The sequence below is a fragment of the Dasypus novemcinctus genome, chromosome 13, assembly GCF_030445035.2.
Source record: "Dasypus novemcinctus isolate mDasNov1 chromosome 13, mDasNov1.1.hap2, whole genome shotgun sequence".
Taxonomy (NCBI): Eukaryota; Metazoa; Chordata; class Mammalia; order Cingulata; family Dasypodidae; genus Dasypus; species Dasypus novemcinctus.
The window spans coordinates 49,684,362-49,708,062 of NC_080685.1; the positions used below are offsets into that span (position 1 = coordinate 49,684,362).

At 40.0% G+C, this 23,701-nt stretch overlaps 1 protein-coding gene across 5 annotated transcripts in view; it reads left to right on the top strand.

Annotated features, from left to right (window-relative positions):
• Window positions 1-1,601: 1,601 nt before the first annotated feature.
• Window positions 1,602-23,701, top strand: part of FMO4 (flavin containing dimethylaniline monoxygenase 4) — a 43,712-nt gene continuing 21,612 nt past the window's right edge. The window contains exons 1-7 of one of the 5 annotated variants that reach the window (XM_012523798.4): window positions 1,659-1,799; window positions 1,902-1,964; window positions 3,556-3,629; window positions 5,214-5,353; window positions 9,403-9,486; window positions 12,431-12,619; window positions 13,231-13,393. In XM_012523798.4, the coding sequence (XP_012379252.1) occupies window positions 3,620-3,629; window positions 5,214-5,353; window positions 9,403-9,486; window positions 12,431-12,619; window positions 13,231-13,393 (586 nt within the window). In that variant the 5' untranslated portion in view covers window positions 1,659-1,799; window positions 1,902-1,964; window positions 3,556-3,619. Of the gene's footprint in view, window positions 1,965-3,555; window positions 3,630-5,213; window positions 5,354-9,402; window positions 9,487-11,548; window positions 12,620-13,230; window positions 13,394-23,701 lie in introns of all 5 variants that reach the window. The other 4 variants (XM_071207574.1, XM_071207573.1, XM_012523799.4 and 1 more) reach the window with 4 other exon arrangements.

The following is a 23,701-nucleotide window of genomic DNA, read 5'->3' on the forward strand; positions in this document are numbered from 1 at the left end:
GCAACTGGAAGTAAAAAGAACAATTAAAAGGCTATTGTAGAAAGTAGTTTTGGCAGTAGCAAACTATATAATATGACCAATTTTGAACTATACCCTTTGGAGGCTGAGGGACAGTTACAGATTAGGGCAGACTAAACAGCTATAGATAACAGCTAAAGATAATTTGTAAACTTTGATTGGACCCATGATCAGATAAAATATAGCCATAAAAAGTGATGTACTAGTAAATGTTTAACAACTGGCTCTTGGAGAGGGAAATAAAGTCCAGATTTGTAGTGTTATCCAATTTCTGTGGTGTAAACAGTTCCACCACAGCCAATGTCAAGCTATCACTCTGATCTCATTGAACATGGAGATGAAAAGAAATATCTGTTCTCATGATAGAAGACAACTCCAGCACACCTCTAGATAAAGACTTATGGGGGACAAATGGAGAAATGTGAATGAATACTATATGTTGAATGGTATTATTAAATTTACATGGACTTTCTTAGATGAGCTCCATGGTAATGTGATCATGCAGAATGTCTTTGTTCTTGTGAGATGCATGCTGAAATATCCTGCTGGCATCCTGATGTTCACAGACAACTTTCCGATGGTTTGGCAAAATGAAGTGCGTGTGTGTGTGTGTGTGTGTGTGTGTGTGGTGTGTATGGAGAGAGAGAGAGACATTGAGAGATAGAAAGATAGAGAAATGGAATGAATGTACTAAGAGCTTAATAGTTGGTGAATCTGGGTTAGGGATACATTGGTGTTCATTAGACTTTCAACCTTTTGGAAATTTTTCAGGAAGAAAAAAAAGAATGTGTTGCCAATAGGTTTCATGAAATCTGTAAAAATGTGGATTTGCAGCCTGTGTTGAAAAGAGTCTAATATATGGCAATACTGAGCTAGAGCTATCATATAGCAACATTTAGCAACACTGAAGAAACCTGGGGATTACACTTTCCAGTCAGACTGTATCTGGCCCATTTCCCTCTTTTACATTACGCTCTTGATCCCTGTAGGTATTTGCATTTGCAAATCCTGGTTTAGAAACTGTTCAATAAACCACATTAGAAAGCATCCTCAAACATAAATATATCTAAGATGATCATTTATAAAGCTCACTTAGCTTCCAAGCACTCAGTGGAGGGGAAAAAAATAAATGATGACTACTTAGCATTCCTTTATTGCCACTCTTTCTGTAATTTTTCCTCTTCTAGTGCCCTAGGCTAATAAATAAAAATAATTTTGTATTTTCTGAAACACATTTTACCAGCTCTCTCCGCTGACCCAATCTGAAAGGAGGAAACTACTCCTTACAGTATATGAATTTTAAATTCACCCTTCTGGGACTAGAGAATTCTGAAGACGTGGAAGAACTAGATGAGGTAAATAGCCACCTTGATTACTTTCTGCCTTGGACAGCTCCTATTATGGTTTCAAGAGCCTAATACAAGGGTCATGGTTTATTAATAGAAGTTTGTGCCGAAAAGTCAAAGGTCTGTTTCCCCGAGAATACTGTGATTTGGCGCCCTCTAAAGGCTACCATGAGACGCGTTCTGCTCACCGCAGGTTTCCGGTAAATTTTCGGGCTTCGGGAACTGTGACGTTTTGGAGGGTGGGAAAACAAGTCCTTCGAATCCAGAAGCCGTATTCTAATTAGCTGTTCAGCCCTCCTTTGAGATTACGGAAGTTAGCAAGCCTACCTTACACAACTTTTTTTACTTTGTACTTTCTGCTGTCACCAGCATGACAGGAAAGATGAATGGCGTTTGTTTTAAACTGAGAGCACGTTGATCAACGTCGACCTCCCGGTTATCATTTTTTTCTTTTTTTTTAGGACAAAGAATTGGGTTACAAGCTTTCTGTTTTTGTTTGCTGCTGCTTTTTTTAAATTATTTTTTTATTTTTTTAAGGCAACCACTCTGTCTATATAGCCTTGAGAAATAACAAGTCAGAATCTGCTCCATGCCGACAAGGTAAGTATAGCAGATTTTTTTTTCCCCAAACGGGGAAGTGTTTTGTCCCGTGGACTTCCAGAAACTGCTTTTGCAGAGAATGACTATTCTCCCTGGAGAGTGCATTCCATAAGAATGAATGTGATTCCCTTCTTCTGGAGTCTCTGGATTAGGTTGGAGTGACAGAATTAAGGAGAGAGCAATCAAAGGAAAATTGTGGAGAAACAGTTATGCTGTGAGGGTGGACGGACTGACAGGAAGGTGTCAGTGAGAATACAGAATCATAGGACTTTCACCCTAGTTCATCTGGTGGATGAATGGGTTGCCACATATTGGGAGACAAAATATCCCATAGGTGATGTGATAGAAAATACTGTAACAGAGCAGAGTGGGGTATTGTTAAGAAATATAAACAGATAAACTCAGTTACCCAATTTGCAAATCATCTAGATTTCTCCAAGTCTCAAAAATGATTCCTATATTTGCTGGTCAGTTAAGATGGGATTTTCATGTTGTACAAAAGTCCATTTCAATGGATAATGGCTCTTTACTGCCTGCCAAGGCATCAAGTATAAGCAACCTTTGAACTTTAAAGTGTTAAACATTTGTAGTGCACTTTGTAATTGACGAAGAACTTACACATACCTTGTGTCCTCCCAACCAGCAAGTCCACAGTATTCTCTCCTAACTTTGAATTCTCATCTTTTTTTTTTAGCACCAATTATTTGGCATTCAGGCATAAAAGCATAGTCCTTTCAAACTGTAGGAGAGAAAAGAGAAAATTACTACAACTCTCTATTTTACAAATGTGGAAACAATGGCATGGAGAAACCAAGGATTTTGTCAAACATAGCACAGCTGGTTAGAAACAGAATCAGAGCTAAATCTCAGATCTCCCAATTCTAGTTCACTCCCTACATCCCTTTATTGAATTAAAGTATATTTTTAAATGTCTGCCCTGACTCAGAAATTTATAGTCTGTATATAAGGTGTAAGTTTACAAGGTCAAATTCCCTGTGTACTTTTCTGCCCATTTAGTCTCTAAGACAGTCTGAAAAACACAAGTGTTTTTTCCCAGGAACCTTTTTATCCACAGCCTGCTTCTATGTCTCTGACTAGGTCTCCAGGCAGGACTAAACAGCCCCAGAGAGTCTGCAAGTATTGGCATCCAGAGCAGCTTGTTATAGAAGTACCACATGGAACCCTGGCTATGCCTGCCTCTCTCCATATATTTGCATCTCCTTGGGGATAGTCACTGGGTCTTTTTTAAGTCTTTATTTCCATTATTTATTCTCTGGGTCTTAGTTACCTTTGGGGACTCCCCACTCAATTCAGTACCTGCGCTTTGAGGTATCCAGGTGCATCTTTAAATGAATGAATTTGTTGCCAGTCTGCACATGTTGCACTTTTCCAATTCAATTAGCAACCATTACTTTTGTGTTATTATTGCAAAGACAAAGCACAGGTGAGATCTGCCAACTGGAGGCCTCTACTTAGTGGACTGGAAATTCAAGTTTTCTTGTTGGTGGAGGCCATTTATTTCTGGTTAGAAGCTGTTTTGACCTTCTACTTCTCAACCTGAAGGAAGGTATGTTTATCTATTTGTTTATAGATCCTGATGATATACTTTATCTTTGTAAACTGCCTTTTCTTTGGAGAAGAGAAAGGAAAGCAGGATGCAGAGAGGTAGGAGAAAGATTACTGGGTAAATATGTTGTGCTTGACACCTTTGGCTAAGTAATATTACATTGTTTAAAACTCAAACAATTCTTCAACCTATCTATTTTTCTTATTTTACGAATAATATTGGCATTTAAGTTAGGTTGCTCAGGGTTGCATGGTTAGTCATTAGCAGAGACCTACTTTAAACCCAATTCCACTATCTCCAAAGTCCATTCTCGTTGCAGCCCATCTAGCTCTCCCAAACGAGTCAAGAGTCTAAAAGGAAGAGGCATAAATTTTACAATAGATCCTGAAGCCAGGCATAGCGACCTCAACTTTACAAAGGGCAGGGTGGCCAATAAGATTTAGAAATGAGCGATCCTGGGAAATCCCTCTGATCCTCATGGACTTTGAGTCCATGCATCTGCTCCAGACCCAGTGAGTCAGAGAGCTCAGAGTCTTCTTTCTGTCTGCTGTAAAGTCAGTTAATCCAATTTATTATTACTATTATGCCTGGAGATTCCAATCTGCTGAGGAGGTAGATTGCAATGCCACAGGGACAAACTCCTCCAAGCCCAACCCAGGGGTACTGCAACAAACCTGAGCCCCAGGCAAGGCCTTGTGATGCAAATCACAGGTCACCTCAGGCTCTCAGACCAAGGAGGACTGCCTACCCAGACTTCAGAGATGGAGACCTAGTTTCAAATCCAGATTCTGCCTTTTATTAAATGGTGTGAACTTAAGTTGCGCCAAATGGTGATGCTATTCATTTTCCCAATTACCCAAGGGCTCAAGAAATATTGGCTCTCTTGGTTCCCCAAGGCAAATACCATTATGATAAAGACAAAAATCACAGAAGGTTTATACAGCAAAAATCTCTCCTCAAAAGCACAGTAAAATAAGTTATACATGTTTTATTACAAATACTTTTACTTTGCCTTTACTTGAAAGGCAAAGTAAAATAAGTTATATATATTTTATTACAAATACTTTCAGGTCTGAACTGCCTTTTCTATGTTTTCTGAACTAGCCAAGGGTGTTGCAGGGAAAAGCAGTATTTGTAGCTGAGTCTACCTGACATGTCAGGGGCCTCAGCATGATATAAACCTGATTTGCTAGGAAAACTAGTTATAAATCCCCATTAGACATGCTTCCTCTAGTCTTCCCCTAACAAACACAGGCATTCCCATTTCCACTTGGAGTCATCTTGGACTCCAGAATATTCCATACGACTTACCTTAGTTACTTTGTTCTGTATTGTGACCAGTTTTACCTGGATACCTTGGCCTTCCCAATCAATTTATCCAATATCCTTATTGCAAGGCAGGGCAGGGCGCAGGGCCAGACATTCCTCAGGCTTCTAAATGTTTTAAATAAAAGCTAATGTTTCTGCTGCAAAGGATTCAGAGGGGCTAAAGGATGGCAAGGGGCCCGCATAATACTGAGGGAATCTAGAGTTATAAGGGGGTCAAGGGTTTAAACCAAAACAGATTTCAGAACCTGCTTTTTAAATCAGGTTTTATATCACTATAAAAGTTGGGTCCTGTGACAAGGGCTTTCTTCCAGCCATGTCATATAAAGAAGCTCTGCTTGACCTTTCTCTAACAGAGCATACCATGGCCAAACGAGTTGCAGTGGTTGGAGCTGGTGTCAGTGGCCTATCCTCCATCAAATGCTGCTTGGATGAAGACCTGGAGCCCACCTGCTTCGAGAGAAGCAATGACTTCGGGGGACTGTGGAAGTTTACCGTACGTGCTTTGCACCCTCCAATCTCTATAAGCAGTTTGCTTTGTCCCTGCTCAGCCATGGTGGCTTTAGCCTACTTTGGTGATCCAGACAGGGAGCAGCTCACTGCAACAATGCATAAACACTGTACAGGATGCAGTCTGATAAGTAAGGAATCTTGGAAATGGGCAGGGCATGACCAGGGACAGTTAGGAGAGAGGGGAAGAAAGAGTTAAATCTGGTAGAAAAACATAGTATTGAAGGTTTACAGTGATTTCTGAACCATGGGCATTCTAAGACAAAGTAGCAGAGTGCCACTTCAAGTAAGATGAATGGCATATTGAATACAGAATGGACTCTATGGGGGATGGATATGGGCATCAGAGAGTGAAGCCCCAGCCATTGTTCAGGTCTTTGGTAAGACAACTGGCAAGGATGAAACAGGACCTCTGACCTTTGAAGGTCAGTGGGCGTGGGGAAGGTGGTAGCTTTCATGTTACCAGAAAAAGAAAGCAGTCACAGACCAATCAGTCATTGTTAGAACTGGGGTTTGCAGCTGAGAGGACATGACTCAGGGCCAGGCCAGCTGTACGGTAACTTGAGCATCAAAAAGTCGGCTGGAAATAGTTAATGCCACCACTCTGGGGCTCTGGGAGTAGGAAGGTCTTTAGTGGGTTTCAAGGGATCTGCCACAGTGATGGGGTCTAAGAAAGTGTCAGAAAATGGAAGCAAGGTAGGCCCAAGTACTAAATGCTTCATTTGAAGGGAAGGGCTCATTCAGTCATTAAGGGAAGACTAATTCCAACTAATAAAATGAGGGAAGGCTTCACGGAAAAGGTGAAGAAAACAGAATAAATAAAAGTATGTAAACAGGAGTGGTCACAACTTTAGGATATATAGTATACTAGGAGTAGAACCCTTTTCTGGTATACTGTGAGCCTCATCAAGCCACCAAATGTCAATGTAGAGGGAAAGTATTGGGTTTGGTGTGCCTATCTTCTGCTATTCAACCCAATGGTTGGTTTAGTTTCCTTTTCATATTCTGAAGTAATACAGATTAATTTTAGAAAATAATGTTGAATTTTTAAAAAGGAAAATAAAATTAAGTATAATAACCGTACCCACAAGTGGACACTGTTAATGTAATATTTTGATGTAATTCCTTCTAGTGATAGATATACATATATATTTTAAAGATTTATTTTACTTGTTTATCTCTACCCCAACTGTACCCTCCCCCGCCATTGTCTTCACTAGCTGTCTGCTCCCTGTGTCTGTTTGTTGTGTGCTTGTCTTCTTTTTTTTAGAGGTACCAGGAATTGAACCTGGGACCTCCCATGTGGGAGGGAAGCACCCAATGGCTTGAGCCACCTCTGTTCCCCGTATATGTTTTAATGATGTAGTAATACTAAATTTCATTCATTCACCAAGTACCTCATGTCCCTCTGCCAGGACACTGGTAAATAAGATAGACAGAGGCCCTGCCCTCCTTACAGTAAACAGTAAAAAATGATTCTAATTCAGCATGATCAGCTCCATGTTAGAACAGGGTGCTATGGAATCACGACTACCTTCCTCAGATCTGTCATGTCATGGAAGGCTTCTTGGAGAAAATGACACTAAGAAAGAGACTTAAAGGAGAAATAGCCATTAGCTAGTTGAGGAGAAAGGAAGAATATTCCAGGAAGAGGAAATAAAAGGCCCAGAAAGGAGTAGAAACATGGGACATTTGAGGAACTAAAGTAAGCTCAGGATGGCTGAAACTTACTGTGCTAGGTGGGAGTTAGACATAAGGTGAGGGGGAAAGCAGAAGTTGGATTCTAGAGGGAACTGAACCCATATTCGTGAGTTAAGACTTTGTCCTAAGAAGAGTGAGGCCTGTAATGTATTAAAACAAGAGAAGGACATAACAAGATTTGTGTTTCAGAAAAATCACTGTAGCTTCTGGTAAGAAAGAACGGTAGCAAGATCAGAAAGAGGGAGACGGGAAGCGGACTTGGCCCAGTGGTTAGGGTGTCCATCTATCACATGGGACGTCTGCGGTTCAAACCCCGGGCCTCCTTGACCCGTGTGCAGCTGGCCCGTGCGCAGTGCTGATGCACGCAAGGAGTGCCATGCCACGCAGGGGTGTCCCCCGGATAGGGGAGCCCCATGCGCAAGGAGTGCGCCCTGTAAGGAGAGCCGCCCAGTGTGAAAGAAAGTGCAGCCTGCCTAAGAATGGCACCACCCACACGGAGAGCTGACACAACAAGCTGACACAACAGGCTGACGCAACAAAAAGAAACAGATTCCCGTGCCACTGACAACAACAGAAGCGGACAAAGAAGAAGATGCAGCAAATAGACACAGAGAACAGACAATCAGGGTGGGGGGGAAGGGGAGAAAAATAAATAAAGAAATCTTTAAAAAAAAAAAAAAAAAGAAAGAGGGAGACGTGTTAGAAGGCTGTTGCAAGAGATGATGGTGGTCATGTCAACTAACACGATTAGAGCAGCCGGGAAGAGCCGTGACGGATGAAGAGACACTAAGAAGGCAGAATCAGTGAATAGATGTAGAGGGAAAGGAGGAAGGACCAAAGGTGACACCCCAGTTTCTGGCTGGACAGCTAGTGTCACGGTGGATCATATACTGAGGTAGAACAAGAAGGAAGTGCAGGTTGAGGGTAAAGATGACAAATTGGTTTGTGCCAGTTGTGATGTCCAAGTGCCAACTTCCAGAAGGCAGTAGGATATACTGGTCTGAAGCTCAGGAGAGAAATCTGGGCTGAAAATTTAGATTAGAAGCCATCAGCAGGAAAGGACATGGTTGGGTCCATGAGCTGAAGAGAAGTGCTGAGCTTAGGACAGAGCTCTAAAAAATACTGATACTTAAGAGAAAAGCAGCTCCTTCCCTGGTCCCCAGGTGCAGGCACCGGCAGGGAGCAAAGGGTGACATCTTCAGGAGACACGATGGCATCATGACAGTGGGAGCCATGCTCTGAAGCGAGGTGGCAAGGAGCTTCCCGCACTGTGGGCCCTGAGGGCGAGGGCAGATGGTGGCAGGGAATGAGGAGGTGGCCGTCATCCTGAAGTACCTAGAATGCGAGGACAGGGATGCTGCGGTGGCAGCCAGCAGGTTGGACTGGCAGTGCCCAGGGTCCCAGAGCACAGAGCGTGCCCTTCACCTCATCCCCGAGCCCTATGAACCGCTGGAGGAGCCGGCGCCCAGGGAGAAGCCCAGGCAGAGGTACGGCAAGACCCTGGAGCGGTATGTCCAACATGTTGGGAAGGTCATCACCAAAGTAAGCTGCTGCACAGCCCTCGGCCTGCAGGGATTTGCAGAGGGCCACTCAGCCGCCTTTGGAGTAGCCACCAGCAAGGTATCCTTTGTCCCCTAGTGGGAGCTGCCAGGGCAGAAGCTATACAAATGAACTGGAAGTCTCTGCTCTGGGAACAGGGTGAATCCAAGAACATTTCAGACTTGAACCCACAAAATACTTGGATAAAAATAAAGTCTTTCTTCCTCGAGTTGGATGAGTTCATGAATGAGTCATCCCTGTCCCCATCTGCTGAGGTTTTCATGTCTCTTGGACACACATGGATCTGTGTGATAATCCACAGAGGATTAGGCCCAGGTTAGGCTTGCTATTAGAATCAGTTTACCAAAGTAGAGCCTTCATATGAAAGTGGAAGAGAGGTGGATGGAGGAGAACACTGACAAAGGAGAGCACTGTGGTTGGGTATGCATAGGAGTGGTTATGAAGGGAAGAGAAGGATTTGACCTAAAGTCACAGGAATTTTTATATTCTCCTGAAGAGATCACCAGTTGACCAGGCACTCGCACCCTTGGCTGCCTTGGTTCTGAAGGCAGCAAAGGAGCTCTTTATTTCTGTAGCCATTGTTCCTCATCTCCTCCTTCCACCCCTCCCATTCCTAGCCCTTTGTCACCAGGATTTTAATTGCAGGCTTGAGAAGAAGGAAGGAAGGAAGGAAAATTCTCTTTGAAGGCTATGATGCTTTGAAACTGTGTTAACAGATATGTCATGACTGTTTAAAGCAGACAAGAGCTTGCCATTTTAACCTATCTCTTACAGTGTGCAGCTGTCAATGAGGAAAGGCAAAACAGCAAGTTCAGATGCAGAATGGGTGACTCGTTTGTTGTGCCCAGTTCAGCCCAGGTAGGCCCAGCCACATGTTTGTGACTGGTCAGACTCCTGTGCAGCAGCTCCAGGGCCCACTCTGAGCAGGCTGAGGGGTGCCTTTTGACCCCAACCTGTCTAGCAGCATCACCTCACTCCTGGTTGCTGTTCAACTCCTCCTCTAGGCCCCCCTGATGAAGGGTGGTTTGTCTTGGGGCTAAGGGGCCAAGATAGAGACAGAGAAACACAACACCTGAATGGAAATGTGTGATTTAGAGAAAGAACCAGGAAGTAGAAGGCAGGTGAGAAGGACATTGGAAAGAGAGAAGCAGAAGTACTGGTCCAGCTCTGGATTATCCATGTTAGGGAATCTTAGGAGGGCCAGGCTTTCAGCTCTAGATAGGGTCCAGAAGAGGCTGAGTGAGCTCACACTGGCTGTCTTTGGAGCATCCTTTCCTCTTCTACAGTTCCCAGTTTGCCTTCATCTCACCTGAATTCAAAGGTGAGGATGAGAGTGGGTGCTGGGCCTAACACCCGCCAAGGATGACCCGTGGGCTACCACTGAACCGTGGGTCAGGGAGGTGAAATAAAGAGGAAGTTCTTCTGTCAACCTGCACGATAGGGCAACTGTTTTAACTTTGATTCCAGAATATCCAGAAGTCCAAAGTGGTTGTTGCTGACCAGTCTGCAGGTGCATTAGCGTGCAAGGGAGACCTCCACTCTCATGCTGTACAGATCAAGTCCAACCAGGGGGAGAGTAGAGACCATGGGAAGAACACTGACAGACAGACAGAAAAAGGAATGGGGTGGATGAGAAAGTTGTAGCTGTGAAGCTAGACTGAGATTTAGTTCTGGAGACTCTTTTTTAAGATGAACTTGGACCCAATTCCTGAAACATTAATATTTGTGAGGAGGAGAGAAAACAAATGATCTTGTTTTAACCTAAATGATGAAATTTGATTTTTCTTTTTCACACATCTAAGATAATTATAGCTTGCCTGGCAAAACTTGGAGACATAGGCAATGATCGTAAATGGAAGAAAAAGCATAGTTTTGAGTGTCTTATTTTCCTGTCTGCTAAAACAAATAATATACAATGGGTTGGCTTAACAACAGGAATTTATTGGCTCGCTGCTTCAGAGGCTTGAAGGCTTGCTTCCTCCTGGGGTCAGTATCCTCTGACTGGTCAGCAGATTTTGGAGTTCCTTGCCTTTTCTGTCAAATGGCAATGTACGTGGTGATGTGTTTTATTTTGTCCTCTGGATTCCATTGATCCTGGATTCTTCCTGTGGCAAGTCCAATTTCCTTTGCTTTTAAGACTGCAGCCATTGTAAATTAAGGCCCACCTTCATTCAGCTTGGGCACACCTTAGCTAATAACATCTTCAAAGGTCCTATTTACAGATGAGTTCACACCCACAAGGCAAGGCATAAGGACCTGAAAATGCCTTATTGTGGGGGACATGATTGAATCCCCATTAAGAGACTCAGGATGTGTGAGGCTTGTTGTTCGCAGGACATGACTATCAGGAGAGAGGAACTTGGGCTATCTTAGGAGGACACCACTTAACCAGTGATGCTGGTGAGCACCAAGGAAACCCAGTATGTCATTTTGGGAAATGCAAGTGCTACCCAGGGAAGAGAGATCTACTGAGGGTTTTTCCTTGCCAGGGAAAGTGTCCAAGGAAGACTTTTTCCCCCAAATTGGAGAAACAATAAGACCAAATACGTTTGGCCCTGAAATTCTTGAAGTCTGGATAAGAGTGAACCGAGAAATTTCAAAAATAGAAACTCCCAGAAGCTGTTCAGGTTCATATGTACAGAAGATTAATGTCTCAAAACTGTTCCTCAGCCTGAGTGGCCATACATTGATGTTTTCCTTTTACTCAGTTCATTGAGCTTAAGAATTTGAACTCTAGCCATCATTTTGCCAATTGCTTTTTCTTTCTTTTTCTTTTTGTTCATTTCAGGGCCCACACCCTACTGAGAACTGAGTTTTAGAACTTTCCCTTTACATGTTTGACCAAGAGATTTTTGTGTTTCCTTTGCTTGCTCTACTATGTAAATAAAACCCCCTAATTTGTTTTTGTTTTTTTTTTAAGAGATAAGCAGAGGAAGAGACTCTATCTAACAAGGGGAAACAATCAGATATACTGGAGGAAACCCAGAAATGTGGTATCTTAGAAGCCAAAAGATTGTTTTTCCCTAGAAAGAGGGAGAGCTCAACATCATCAAATCCTAGAGAAGAGTCAAGAAAAAAAATAACTATGAGGTATCCATTGGCTTCAGTAACAAGTAGTTCATTTGGTGCCTTTAATATAGTCCTTTCTGGTTTTGTTTTGTTTTGTTTGAGTGATGGCAATGGAAACAACAAGGTATTGAAGAATATGTAAAAATAATTCTTTCATGAAGATGGAGAGAGACAGAGCTAGAGAAGACATAATGTTGAGAGTGGGTTTTGTTTGGTTTTGTTGAGTCTTTAGTACTTTAAGTACTGATCAGAAGAAGCCAATAAATAAAGAAATTGAAAATATACATTGACCTGATGTGAAAAATCAGTGAGGAGTTCTCAGAAGAGAGGCAAGAAGAAGCTGTCCAGAGCATTGTTGAAGTGATTAGTGTGATGAAGAGGAGGACGTATCTACTGCTGTAACATGAGAGTAGAAGGGAAGGATGAACAAGGCAGACCACAGGCTCTACATTCATGGGCAATGCTAGCCTTGGAGAGTCGTCCCTGTTAGACTTTGTTAGCTTCTTTGTGGTTTGAGAAAGGTATTGTATTTAATAATTCCAATCCCACCTGTAATTTCTAATAATTATACCATGGGAACCCAAAGCTGAACTTCCTGAAACTCCTTGAAATTACCAGTGGCATGCTAATACTAACTGCTGTGAACCTTTCTCAGCTGGGCTGGCAAGAACCACCTGATTTCTGTTCTCTTCGTCCTATCTAATCCATCAAGCTAACTGTGCCTTCACCACAGGAAATTTCTAAAGATGGGATGACCACAGTCTATAGGTCATTAGTGACAAATGTCTGCAAGGAAATGTCATCTTACAGTGACTTCCCCTTCCAAGAAGATTATCCCAATTTCATGAATCAAGGAAAATTTTGGGAATATCTCCAAGAATTTGCTGAGCATTTTGACCTTCTGAAATACATTCGGTTTAAGGTAAGACACCTTCAGTTATGGAAGAATGGTGAATAGGGACTTTCCTATTTAACAATTTAATAGAAACAGATGCTTAAGTAACTTTTTTCCTGATTTTCTGTTTATGTAAGTAAGGCAGATAATAATGACACCTTATTTCTCCTAAGGCTCATATTTTACTCAATCATTAAAATACTGAATTTCCTGATTCCTCCATTATATGCCAACACTCAGGATGAAATCTAGAATTTTTTGAAAGGAAAAGAAAAATGAATTTTGTTGATAAACCCATTGCAAAGAAATGATTGAAGTCTGGCCTACAGAAATAATAATCCCCACTCATTTTCTTACATTTTTCAAGTGCATCGGGTATTGTAACTCATCTCTTTCTCACTAGGAATAAAAACTGTCTGCCTTCCATGGAAGGAATCATGTTTTGTGTTCTAGTCTGTACAACCCCTTTGGGACCTTGTGCAAGTTGCTTAAATTTCTCTGAGAAGATAAACCATTATATATAGACCTCCTGTTATGGAACTTGGCCTACTTAAAATAAAAAACACAGTTACCATACCAGTTATCGCATGAGGTCCCAAGGTATTGATAGGAAGCAAATGTTTGTCTTTTGCTTTCAGACCACTGTGTGCAGCATAACAAAACATCCAGACTTCTCGAAAACTGGTCAGTGGCACGTTGTTACAGAGACAGAGGGCAAGCAGGACAGAGCTGTCTTTGATGCTGTCATGGTTTGCACTGGACATTTCCTGAATCCTCATTTTCCTTTGGAGTCCTTTCCTGGTGAGTCATTTTATCCAGGACCATGCCTACCCTTTTGTATTCTTCTAAAAGAAAAGTCACTCGTATGTAGTGGGAAATGCTTCCTCTTGATTATAGATAATGTCATGTTCCCACTCAGAAATAATATTACTTTGAAGGTATAAAGTACCATATAGGGTTCAGTTATTATTTGCTTATTAATATAAACATTATTGCTGTTGTTATTTTTATTTCAGTTTTGTAATGTCTGTCTAACCCAAGATCAGTGATTACATAAGGTTTAAAATTATCAGATCTGTCACGATAAAGAAGAGACTTTGATTTTCATGATGGAATTACAGGTCATTTGTCTCAGGAGTAACCTGTAATTCAACGACTTAAAGTGACAGTATAAGGAAATCTGAGAGGTTGTTAAAGAAACAAATGAAAAATTATGTATGCAAAGGAATATTTTCATCTTAAAAAATAGTCTCCACAATAATAATCTACACACCTCTTAAACCAGGACTATCAACAAAATAAGTTTTAAAAAGTCCCTTTTGGAAATGCTTTTGACTCCAACAGCATGTTTTTCTAATATGCTCATGATTGGCCTATCTCCATGTTTTGAGGTCAAAATTGATTATTTAAAAAGCCAAAACTGTTCCTATTCAGATGAGAGAAATAAAATTAGTCTTAATAAGGATTACTAAAATATAGTAAAGCCACTATTCTTTGATCATTTATAAGTATCCCTAAAGGCATCAGTAAGTGAAGTTTTAAAACTTCTTCAAGGAATTAAATGATTTTAAGGAAAGAAGAGTGTAAAGAGTAAAATTTGCAAACTTTGATGAAAGAAGAAAGGAGAGGAGGGAGGAAGGGAGAGAGAGAGGGTCTTTTCACCATAATCCCAAAATCACAAAATATCCCATTCCAAAAAAAAAAAATGATGTGTTTAGAAATAGAACTCAATACATAATCTTGCAAAGAAGCAATATTGTAAATGGTGGATGGGCACAGGCTTGCTGCTGGGCTGAGAGCTAAATACAGAATAGTACAGCATTAAAGGAATCTATAACTACCTCTTATAGCAATGTTTCTATGGAAAAATGTATTACAACTGCTGTGGAAGACAGTTTGGCAGTTTCTCAGAAAGTAAGTATAGAATTACCAGATGACTCAACAATCCCACTTCTGGGTATATATACCCAAAAGTACTGAAATCAGGGACTCCAACAGAAATTTTCACACTGATATTCATAGTCGCATTATTCACAATTGCCAAAAGATGGAAGCAACCCAAGTGTCCATCAACCAATGAATGGATAAATAAATATGGTGTATTAGTCAGCCAAAGGGGTGCTGATGCAAAGTACCAGAAATCTGCTTGCTTTTGTAAAGGGTATTTATTTGGCGTGAAAGCTTACAGTTACAAGGTATATATACCTTTCTCACCAAAGTCTGTTGCATATGTTGAAGCAAGATGGCAGGTGATCTCTGCCTGCCCTCTCCTTCCGGGGCTTCCTCTTCCACTTAAGGCTCCATGAGCCCAGCTTCTTCTGTTCTCAGCTGCAGGCTGGCATAGGGCTCGTCTCTCAGGGCTTCCTATATCAGTCTGGCATAGGGCTTGTTTCTCTCCAGGCTTTCTCAGTTGCTCAGCTGAAAAAAAAAAAAAAAAAAGCTGCTCAGCTGCAGACTGTCAAGAATGGCTCATCTCTCCCTGGGGCTCCAGGATCAAAACTGGCAAAGTTGTCTCTCTCTTCTTCTTGTGTGTCTTCTTGAGTGAGTGTCCATTTATATCCGCCCACCAAGGCAGCAGGGACTCAACCCTGAGTTGATCCCTATTGATGTGGTTGAATCAAAACCATAATCTTAGCATGTAATTTGATCACGACATGTCAGCTGAATCGAATGCATTCAAAGGGCGTCAGACCCAGAGGAACAGATGAGTTCACAAACAGTCATTCTTTTGGGGATTCATAAATAGTCTCAAACTGCCACTACACACAATAGAATATTATTCCGCTATAAAAAGGAATGCAGTTCTGATACATGCAACAACGTGGATGAACCTTAAAGACATCGTGTTGAGTAAAGAAATCAGTTTGACAAGCCCAAAGGATAGCTATTGTATGATCTTACTGAGATGAAATAATTAGAATAAGCAAACTCAGAGTCAGAATTTGGAATATATTAATAGGTTACCCAGGGCATGGGGTGGGAGCAAGGAATAGGGAGTTAAGGCTTAAAATGTATAGAATTTCTGTTTGGGACAATTGAAAAGTTTTTGTAATGGATGGTGGTGATGGTTACACAGCATTATAACAGCACTAAGCTATATATATGAACGTGGTTAAAAGAAGGGAAATTTAGTTGTATATGTTACCAGAATAAATTTTTTTTTCAAAAATATCCATGGAACTGCATAACACAAACAGCGAACCCTAAATTAAACCATGGACTACAGTTAATAATATAGTTATAAAAAAATGTGCTTTCATCAATTGTAACAAACGTACCACACCAATGCAAGTGTTAATAACAGGGTAGTATATGGGAATTCTGCATTTTATGCATGATTGTTCTATAAACCCACAACTTCCCTAATAAAAAAGAAAGAAACATTGTCTCCCTCCAGGAAGCCTTCCCTGACTCAGTCTAGGCCAGATGCCCTATTGGGTCCATCTTAATACCTCCTGTTCTGGGAGGAAGTATAGTATCATGATTGAAAACTGAACTCCAGAGTCAGAAGGGCTGTTGCTATACAGCCTTGGGTAAATTGTTTAACCTGCTGCCTCAATCCCATCATTAGTAAAATGGAATAATAATTGGCTAGCCTGTGGGGTTGCTGTGAAGTTTAAATAAGTTAACATGTATAAAGCCCTTAGAGGAGTGCCTGAGAGTTGCATAGTAATGACTAAATGTTAGCTATAATATTTTCATTGTCTGTTTGTTTGCCTGTCTCCCCACTACAGGATGAACTCCCTGAGGGGAGGGACTGCCTTTTACCTTCACATCACCTAGACCTAATATAGCACCTTAAGGTATATAATGTTGAAAGGACAGTATGAGTGAGGCACAATTATTAGCCGATTTTATTTTTACTTCTTTTTTTTCATTTTAAAGCAATTTATTGAGGTATATAATTCATATATGAACATATATGAAAAATAAGTGTATAGTAAAAGTTGTGAACTTACAAAACAAGCATGCATAACATCATACAGGGCTCTCATCCATCACCCCACCAACAACACCTTGCATTGTTGTGAAATATTTGTAACAAATTATAAAAAAGCATCATCACAGTATTACTACTAACTAAAGTCTGTATCTTATATTTGGTGTGTTTTCCCCCCAACCCACCCTATTAATTTTTTATTCATAAACCATAATACTTATCTAGTGTACAATTGATGACATTTGGTATGATCACTGAGTTGTGCATTCATCATTTCAATTAATATTAGAGCATTTTCATTAATCAAAAAAAAACCCACTATCAAACTCATACGCTAGTACTATTAATTACAAATCCAATGATGTGTTTTCACCATTACTATTCATTTCCAAACATTCACAAACAATATTTTACCAATTCTGCACAGTTTAAATCTCAGCTTTCCAATCTCTAAAAACATTCTTTCCTGTAGTGACATATTCTAGCCATTAACTCCATGAATTTGCTCATTATATTTAATTCATAATAGTGAAGTCATACAATATTTGCCCTTTTGTGTCTGGTTTGCTTCACTCAACAAAATGTTCTCCAGGTTCATCCATGTTGTCATATGCCTCACGACTTCATTTCTTCTTACAGCTGAATAATATTCCATCGTGTTTGTATCCCACAGGTTGTTTATATTCATCAATTGATGGACTCCTGGGTTATTTCCATCTTTTGGTAATTGTGAATAATATCTCTATGAACATCGGTGTGCAGATGTCTTTTCATGTCACTGTTCTTAGTTATTCTGGGTCTAAACCTAGTAGTGGTATTGCCAAGACACATGGTAGATATATATCTAACTTCCTTAGGGACTGCCAAACAGACTTCCACAGGGGCTGTACCAGGCTACATTTCCACCAGCAGTGAATAAGTGCCCCTTTCCCTCCACATGTGGGAAACAGGCACTCAACCGCTTAAGCTATATCCACTCCTCAGGATCTCTTTTTTTTTTTTTTTTTATTTTTAACTTTATTTTGTACATTTAATAATTGCAAATATAAATAGTAATTTAAAAAGAAAAAGGAAATAGTTTAATAAAAACATACATTTCTCAGTTAAATGTTCTGGATATATATAAATTCAGTATCTCTTTATATATTATGGATATTAGACCCTTATCAGATGTGAGATTTCCAAATATTTTCCCATTGAGTAGGCTGCCTTTTTACCCTCTTCACAAAATCCTTAGAGGTACAGAAGTGTTTAGTTTTGAGGAGGTCCCATTTATGGTTTTTTTCCCTGTTGTTCATGCTCTGGGTGTAAGATCTAAGAGACCCCCAACTACTGCAAAGTCTTATAGATGTTTCCATACATTATCTTCTAGGGGTTTTATTTTCCTGGATTTTATGTTTAGGGCTTTGATCTATTTTAAATTCTTATGTAAGGAGTAAGATAGCAGTCCTCTTTCATTCTTTTGGTTATGGATATTCAGTTCTCTCAGCACCATTTATTGAAGAGTCTGTCCCAGAAATGTGGATTTGGTAGGCTTATCTGCAGTCAGTTGACCATAGAGGTGTGGGTCTGTTTTCAAACTCTCAATTCTATGTGTCTGTCTTTATGCCAATACCATGCTGTTTTGACCACTGTAGCTTCAAGGTCAGAGAGTGTGTTTTCCTACTTTTCTCTTCTTTGTTAGGCTGTTTTTTACTATTCAGTACACCTTTCCCTTCCAAATAAATTTGGTAATTGCCTTTTCTATTTCTGTAAAGTAGGCTGTTGGAATTTTGATTTGTATTGCACTGAATCTATAAATCAGTGTCGGTAGAATTGACATCTTCACAATGTTTAGTCTTCCAATCCATGAATACGGAAAGTCTTTCCATTTGTTGAGGTCGTCTTTGATTTATTTTAGCAGTGTTTTGTAGTCTTCTGAATACGAATCTTTTATATTCCTGGCTAAACTAATTCCTAGGTATTTGAGATGTTTTTTTTCTTGTGTCTTTTTTTTTTACACATTTTTTTATTAAAGTTAATAGATCACACAGAATGTTACATTAAAAAACGTAAGAGGTTCCCATATAATTCACTCCCCACCCCCCTACCCCCATCATTTTTGTAAATTGTATTTTTTTAAGATATATACATCACAAAAAATGTTACAATAAAAAACAAAAGGGAGGGAAGCGGACTTGGCCCAATGAATAGGGCATCCGCCTACCACATGGGAGGTCCGCGGTTCAAACCCTGGGCCTCCTTGACCCGTGTGGAGCTGGCCCATGCGCAGTGCTGGTGCGCACAAGAAATGCCGTGCCATGCAGGGGTGTCCCCTGGTAGGGGAGCCCCACGTGCAAGGAGTGCGCCCCGTAAGGAGAGCTGCCCAGCACGAAAAAAAGTGCAGCCTGCCCAAGAATGGCACCACACACACGGAGAACTGACACAACAAGATGACACAACAAAAAGAGACACAGATTCCTGGTGCCGCTGATAAGGATAGAAGCGGTCACAGACAAACACATAGTAAATGGACACAGAGAGCACAGAACTGGGGTGGGGGGAGGGGGAGAAAGGGAGAGAAATAAATAAAAATTAAAAAAAAAAAACACATAAGGGGTTTCTGTGTACCCCCTACCCCCCACCCCTCCTCCTACACTAATAACCTCCCCCATCATTGTGGCACACTCATTGCACTTGGTGTGAACATATTTTGGAGCACTGCTGCACCACAGGGATAATAATTTACCCTTTAATTCACACTCTCCCCTTGAGGTTTTTTTATTGCTATTGTAAAGGAATTTTTTCCTTGATTACCTCCTCAGTTTGCTCATTACCAGTGTATAGAAACACTACTGATTTATGCATGTTGATCTTGTATCTTGCCACTTTGCTAAACTCATTTATTAGCTCAAGTAGCTTTTTTGTAGATATTTCAGGAATTTTAAAGCATAGGATCATGTCATCTGTGAATAGGGAAAAATTTACTTCCTCTTTTCCCATTTGGATGCCTTTTATTTCTTTTTCTTTCCTAATTGCTCTAGCCAGAACTTCTCATACAATATTGAATAACTGTGGTGACAGTGGGCATTCTTATCTTCTTCCTGATCTTAGAGAGAAAGCTTTCAGCCTCTCCACATTGAGTACAATGTTGGCTGTTGGATTTTCGTATATGCTCTTTATTATGTTGAGGAACTTTCCTTCTATACCTATCTTTTGAAGTTTTTATCAAAAAAGGATGCTGGATTTTGTCAAATATCTTTTCTTCATCAATCGAGATGATCATGTTGTTTTTCCCTTCAATTTGTTAATGTAGTGTATTATGGTAATTGATTTTCTTACATTGAACCACCTTTGCATACCAGGAAAAAACCTATTTGATAATTGATGTATAAGTGTGTTTATATGCTATTGCATTCTATTTGCAAGTATTTTGTTGAGAATTTTTGTACCTTTGTTCATTAGAGAGTTTGGTCTGTAATTTTCTTTTCTTATAGTATCTTTATCTGGCTTTGGTATTACGGTAATGTTGACTTCATAAAAAGTGAGTAATTTTTTCCTCCTATTCAATTTTTTGGAAGAATTTAAACAGGATTGGTATTAATTCTTCTCGAAATGTTTGGTAGAATTCACCTGTGAAGCCATCTGGTCCTGGACTTTTCTTAGAAGATTTTTCTTAGAAGATTTTTGATGACTGATTCAATCTTTTTGCTTGTGATTGGTTTGTTGGGTTACTGTATTTCCTGTAGAGTCAGTGTAAAGTGTGCATTTCTAGGAATTTGTCCTTTTTCATCTAGGTTGTCTAATTTTTTGGCATACGGTTTCTCATAGAATCCTCTTATGATCCTTTTTATTTCTGTGGGGTTAATTGTAACATCCTCCCTTTCATTCCTGATTTTATGTATTTGCATCTTTTCTCTTTTTTTTTTTGTTAGTCTTGCTATGGGTTTGCTAATTTTATTGATCTTTTCAAAGAACCAGCTTTTGGTTTTGTTGATATTCTCTATTTTTGTTGTTGTTGTTGTTTGGTCTTTGTTGTTGTTGTCCTCAATTTCATTTATTTCAGTCTAATCTTTGTTATTTATTTCTGCTCTGGGACTAGTTTGTTTTCTTTTTTCTAGTTCCTCTAGTTGTTCTGTTAGTTCTTTGATTTTAGCTCTTTTTTCTTTCTGTTGTTTTTTTATTTTTTCTCTTCTTTTTAAATATAGGTATTTAGGGTTATAGATTTCCCCCTCAGCACTGCCTTTGCTGTATCCCATAAATTTTGATATGTTGTGTTCTCATATTCCTTTGTCTCAAGATATCTACTAATTTATCTTGCAATTTCTTCTTTGACTCACTGATTGTTTGAGTATATTGTTTAGCCTCCATATATTTTCAAATTCCCCCTTTCCTGCCTATTATGGTATTTAGTTTCATTCCATTATAATCAGAGAAGATGCATTGTATAATTTCAATCTTCTTGAATTTATTGAGAACTGTGTTGTGGCCCAATATGTGGTATATCCTAGAGAAAGATCCATGAACCCTTGAGAAGAATATATAACCTGCTGATTTGGGGTGCAATGTTCTGTTTATGTCTGTCAGATCCAGCTCATTTATCATATTGTACAAGTTCTTTGTTTCCTTGTCGATCTTCTGTCTGGTTGTTCTATCTATTGATGTGCATGGCATATTGAAATCTCAAACTATTACCATAGAGATATGTTTCTCTCTTCAGTCTTACCAGAGTTTGCCTTACGTATTTTGGGGTACCCTGGTTAGGTGCATAGATATTTATAACTGTTACTCCTTCTTGGTAAATTATCCCTTTTATAAATACATCATGGGGAGTGGATGTGGCTCAAGTGATTGAGGACCTGCTTCCCACATGGGAGGTCCTAGGTTCTGTTGGCAGTGCCTCCTAAAAACAAACAAACAAATTAACAACAAGCAAAACAAATGAAAAAACCACCTCAGGAGCCGATGTGGCTCAGTGGTTGAGTGCTGGCCTCCCACATATGAGGTCCTGAGTTCAATCCCTGGTCCCAGTACCTAAAAAAAAAATACACACACACACACACACACACACACATACATAGATGCCTTGTGCATTTCTTATCATTTTTTTTGCATTTAAAGTCTGTTTTGTCTGACACCAGTATAGCTATACCTGAAATCTTTTGGTTACTATTTATGTGAAATATCTTTTTCCAACCTTTCACTTTCAGTCTATTTGTGTTCTTGGGTCTAAGGTGAGTCTGCTGCAGACAGCATATGGATGGCTCATGTTTTCTTCTCCATTCTGTCAGCCTGTGTCTTTAATTGGGGAATTTAATCCATTAACCATCAATATTTTTATGGTAAAGGCATTACCTACTTCAACCATTTTATCCTTAGGCTTTCATATGTGATATCTTAATTTTTGTCCGTCTTTTTACCTTTTTAGTTCCTTTTTGGATGGTCTTCACTTCTACACTCTCCTCTGAGCCTCTCTCTCTCCTCTTGTCATTTCTGGATGCAGAATTCCTTTTAGTGCTTACTGCAGACCTGGATTATTGTTTATGAACTCTCTTAGTTTCTGTTTATCTGTGAATATTTTAAGCTCACTATCATATTTGAAGGACATTTTGCTGGATAAAGACTTCTTGACTGGCAATTTTTCTCTTTCAATACCATAATTATATCATACCACTGCCATCTTGCCTCCATGGTTTCTGAAGAGAAATCCATATTAAGTCTTACTGGCCATGCTTCACTTTTCCCTTGCTGCTTTCGTAATTTTCTCTTTGGCATTTGGAATTCTGCAGATTATGTGTCTTTGGGTAGGTCTATTTGGATTTATTCTAATTGGAGTATGCTGTGCTCCCTGGGCACGTATATTCATGTCTTTCATGAGAGTTGGGAAATTTTCAGCCATTATTTCTTTCTTTAAATACTTTCTGCCCCTTTGCACTTCTCATCTCCTTCTGGATCTCCCATAATACACAGTTAGAGCTCTTCTTGTTATAATTCAACTCCCTGAGCCCCTGGTCAAATTTTTACATTCTCTTCTCTCTCTGTTCTTCTTTCCCTTCAGTTCAGTTGTTCTTTCCACTATGTTGCTGATTCTTTCTTCCATGATTTCCAATCTGCGGTTGTGTGTCTCTATTGTATTTTTAAAATATTTTATTTATATATTTCTCCCTACCCCCTCGTTATTTTTGCATTTGTCATCTTCTTTTTTTTTTAGGAATCACCAGGAACCGAACCTGGTTCCCATGTGTGAGGGAGACGCTTAATTGCTTGAACTACCTCCATTCCCTGGTTTGTTGTGTCTCTCATTATGTTTTCCTTCTTGTGTCTCTTGTTGCATTATCTTGTTGAGTCAGCTCACTGTGCCATCCCATTGTGTCAGTGCACTGTCTTGTTTGTCTTCTTTAGGAGGCACCAGGAACTGAGTCCAGGACCTCCCATGTAGTAGGTGGGAGCTCAATTGCTTGAGTCACATCCACTTCCCTCTATTGTATTTTTAATCTCACTTACTGTATCTTTCATTCTCATAAACTCTGTTAATTTTCTATCCAAGATATCAAATTTTTCTTTGTGTTCCCTCAATGTCTTCTTTTGTTGTTGTTGTTGTTGTGGCATCATCTTGTGTGTCAGCTCTCTGTGTGTGTGGTGCCATTCCTGGGCTGCGCTTTTTTTTTCGTGCAGGGTGGCTCTCCTTGTGGTACGTGATCTTTGTGCATGGAGTTTCCCTATGTGGGGGACACCCCTGCGTGGCACGGCACTCCTTGGGTGTGTCAGCACTGCGCATGGGCCAGCTCCACACGGGTCACGGAGGCCCGGGGTTTGAACCACAGACCTCCCATGTGGTAGACGGATGCCCTAACCACTGGGCCAAGTCCGCTTCCTCAATGTCTTCTTAATTTTTTTTATTTCTTTAGTTATGTCCTTCAACTCCATGATTTGATTTAGGAGATTTGTATGAAACTCATTGTCTAGCTGTTTCCAGTCCTGTGTCTCAACTGGAACTTTGATTCGTTCCTTTGCCAAAGTCATATCTTCCTTTTTCATTGTAAGACTTGTAATTTTTTGTTAATGTCTAGGTCACTGATTCTGATGTTGAGTTTGCTCTTGATGTTCAGTTTCTCTCTCTTGCCTAGGGATTTACTGTTAAGTAGCTGTGTGCTACCACTGTTCTTTCGTTGTTTTTTATCCCCTCCCCC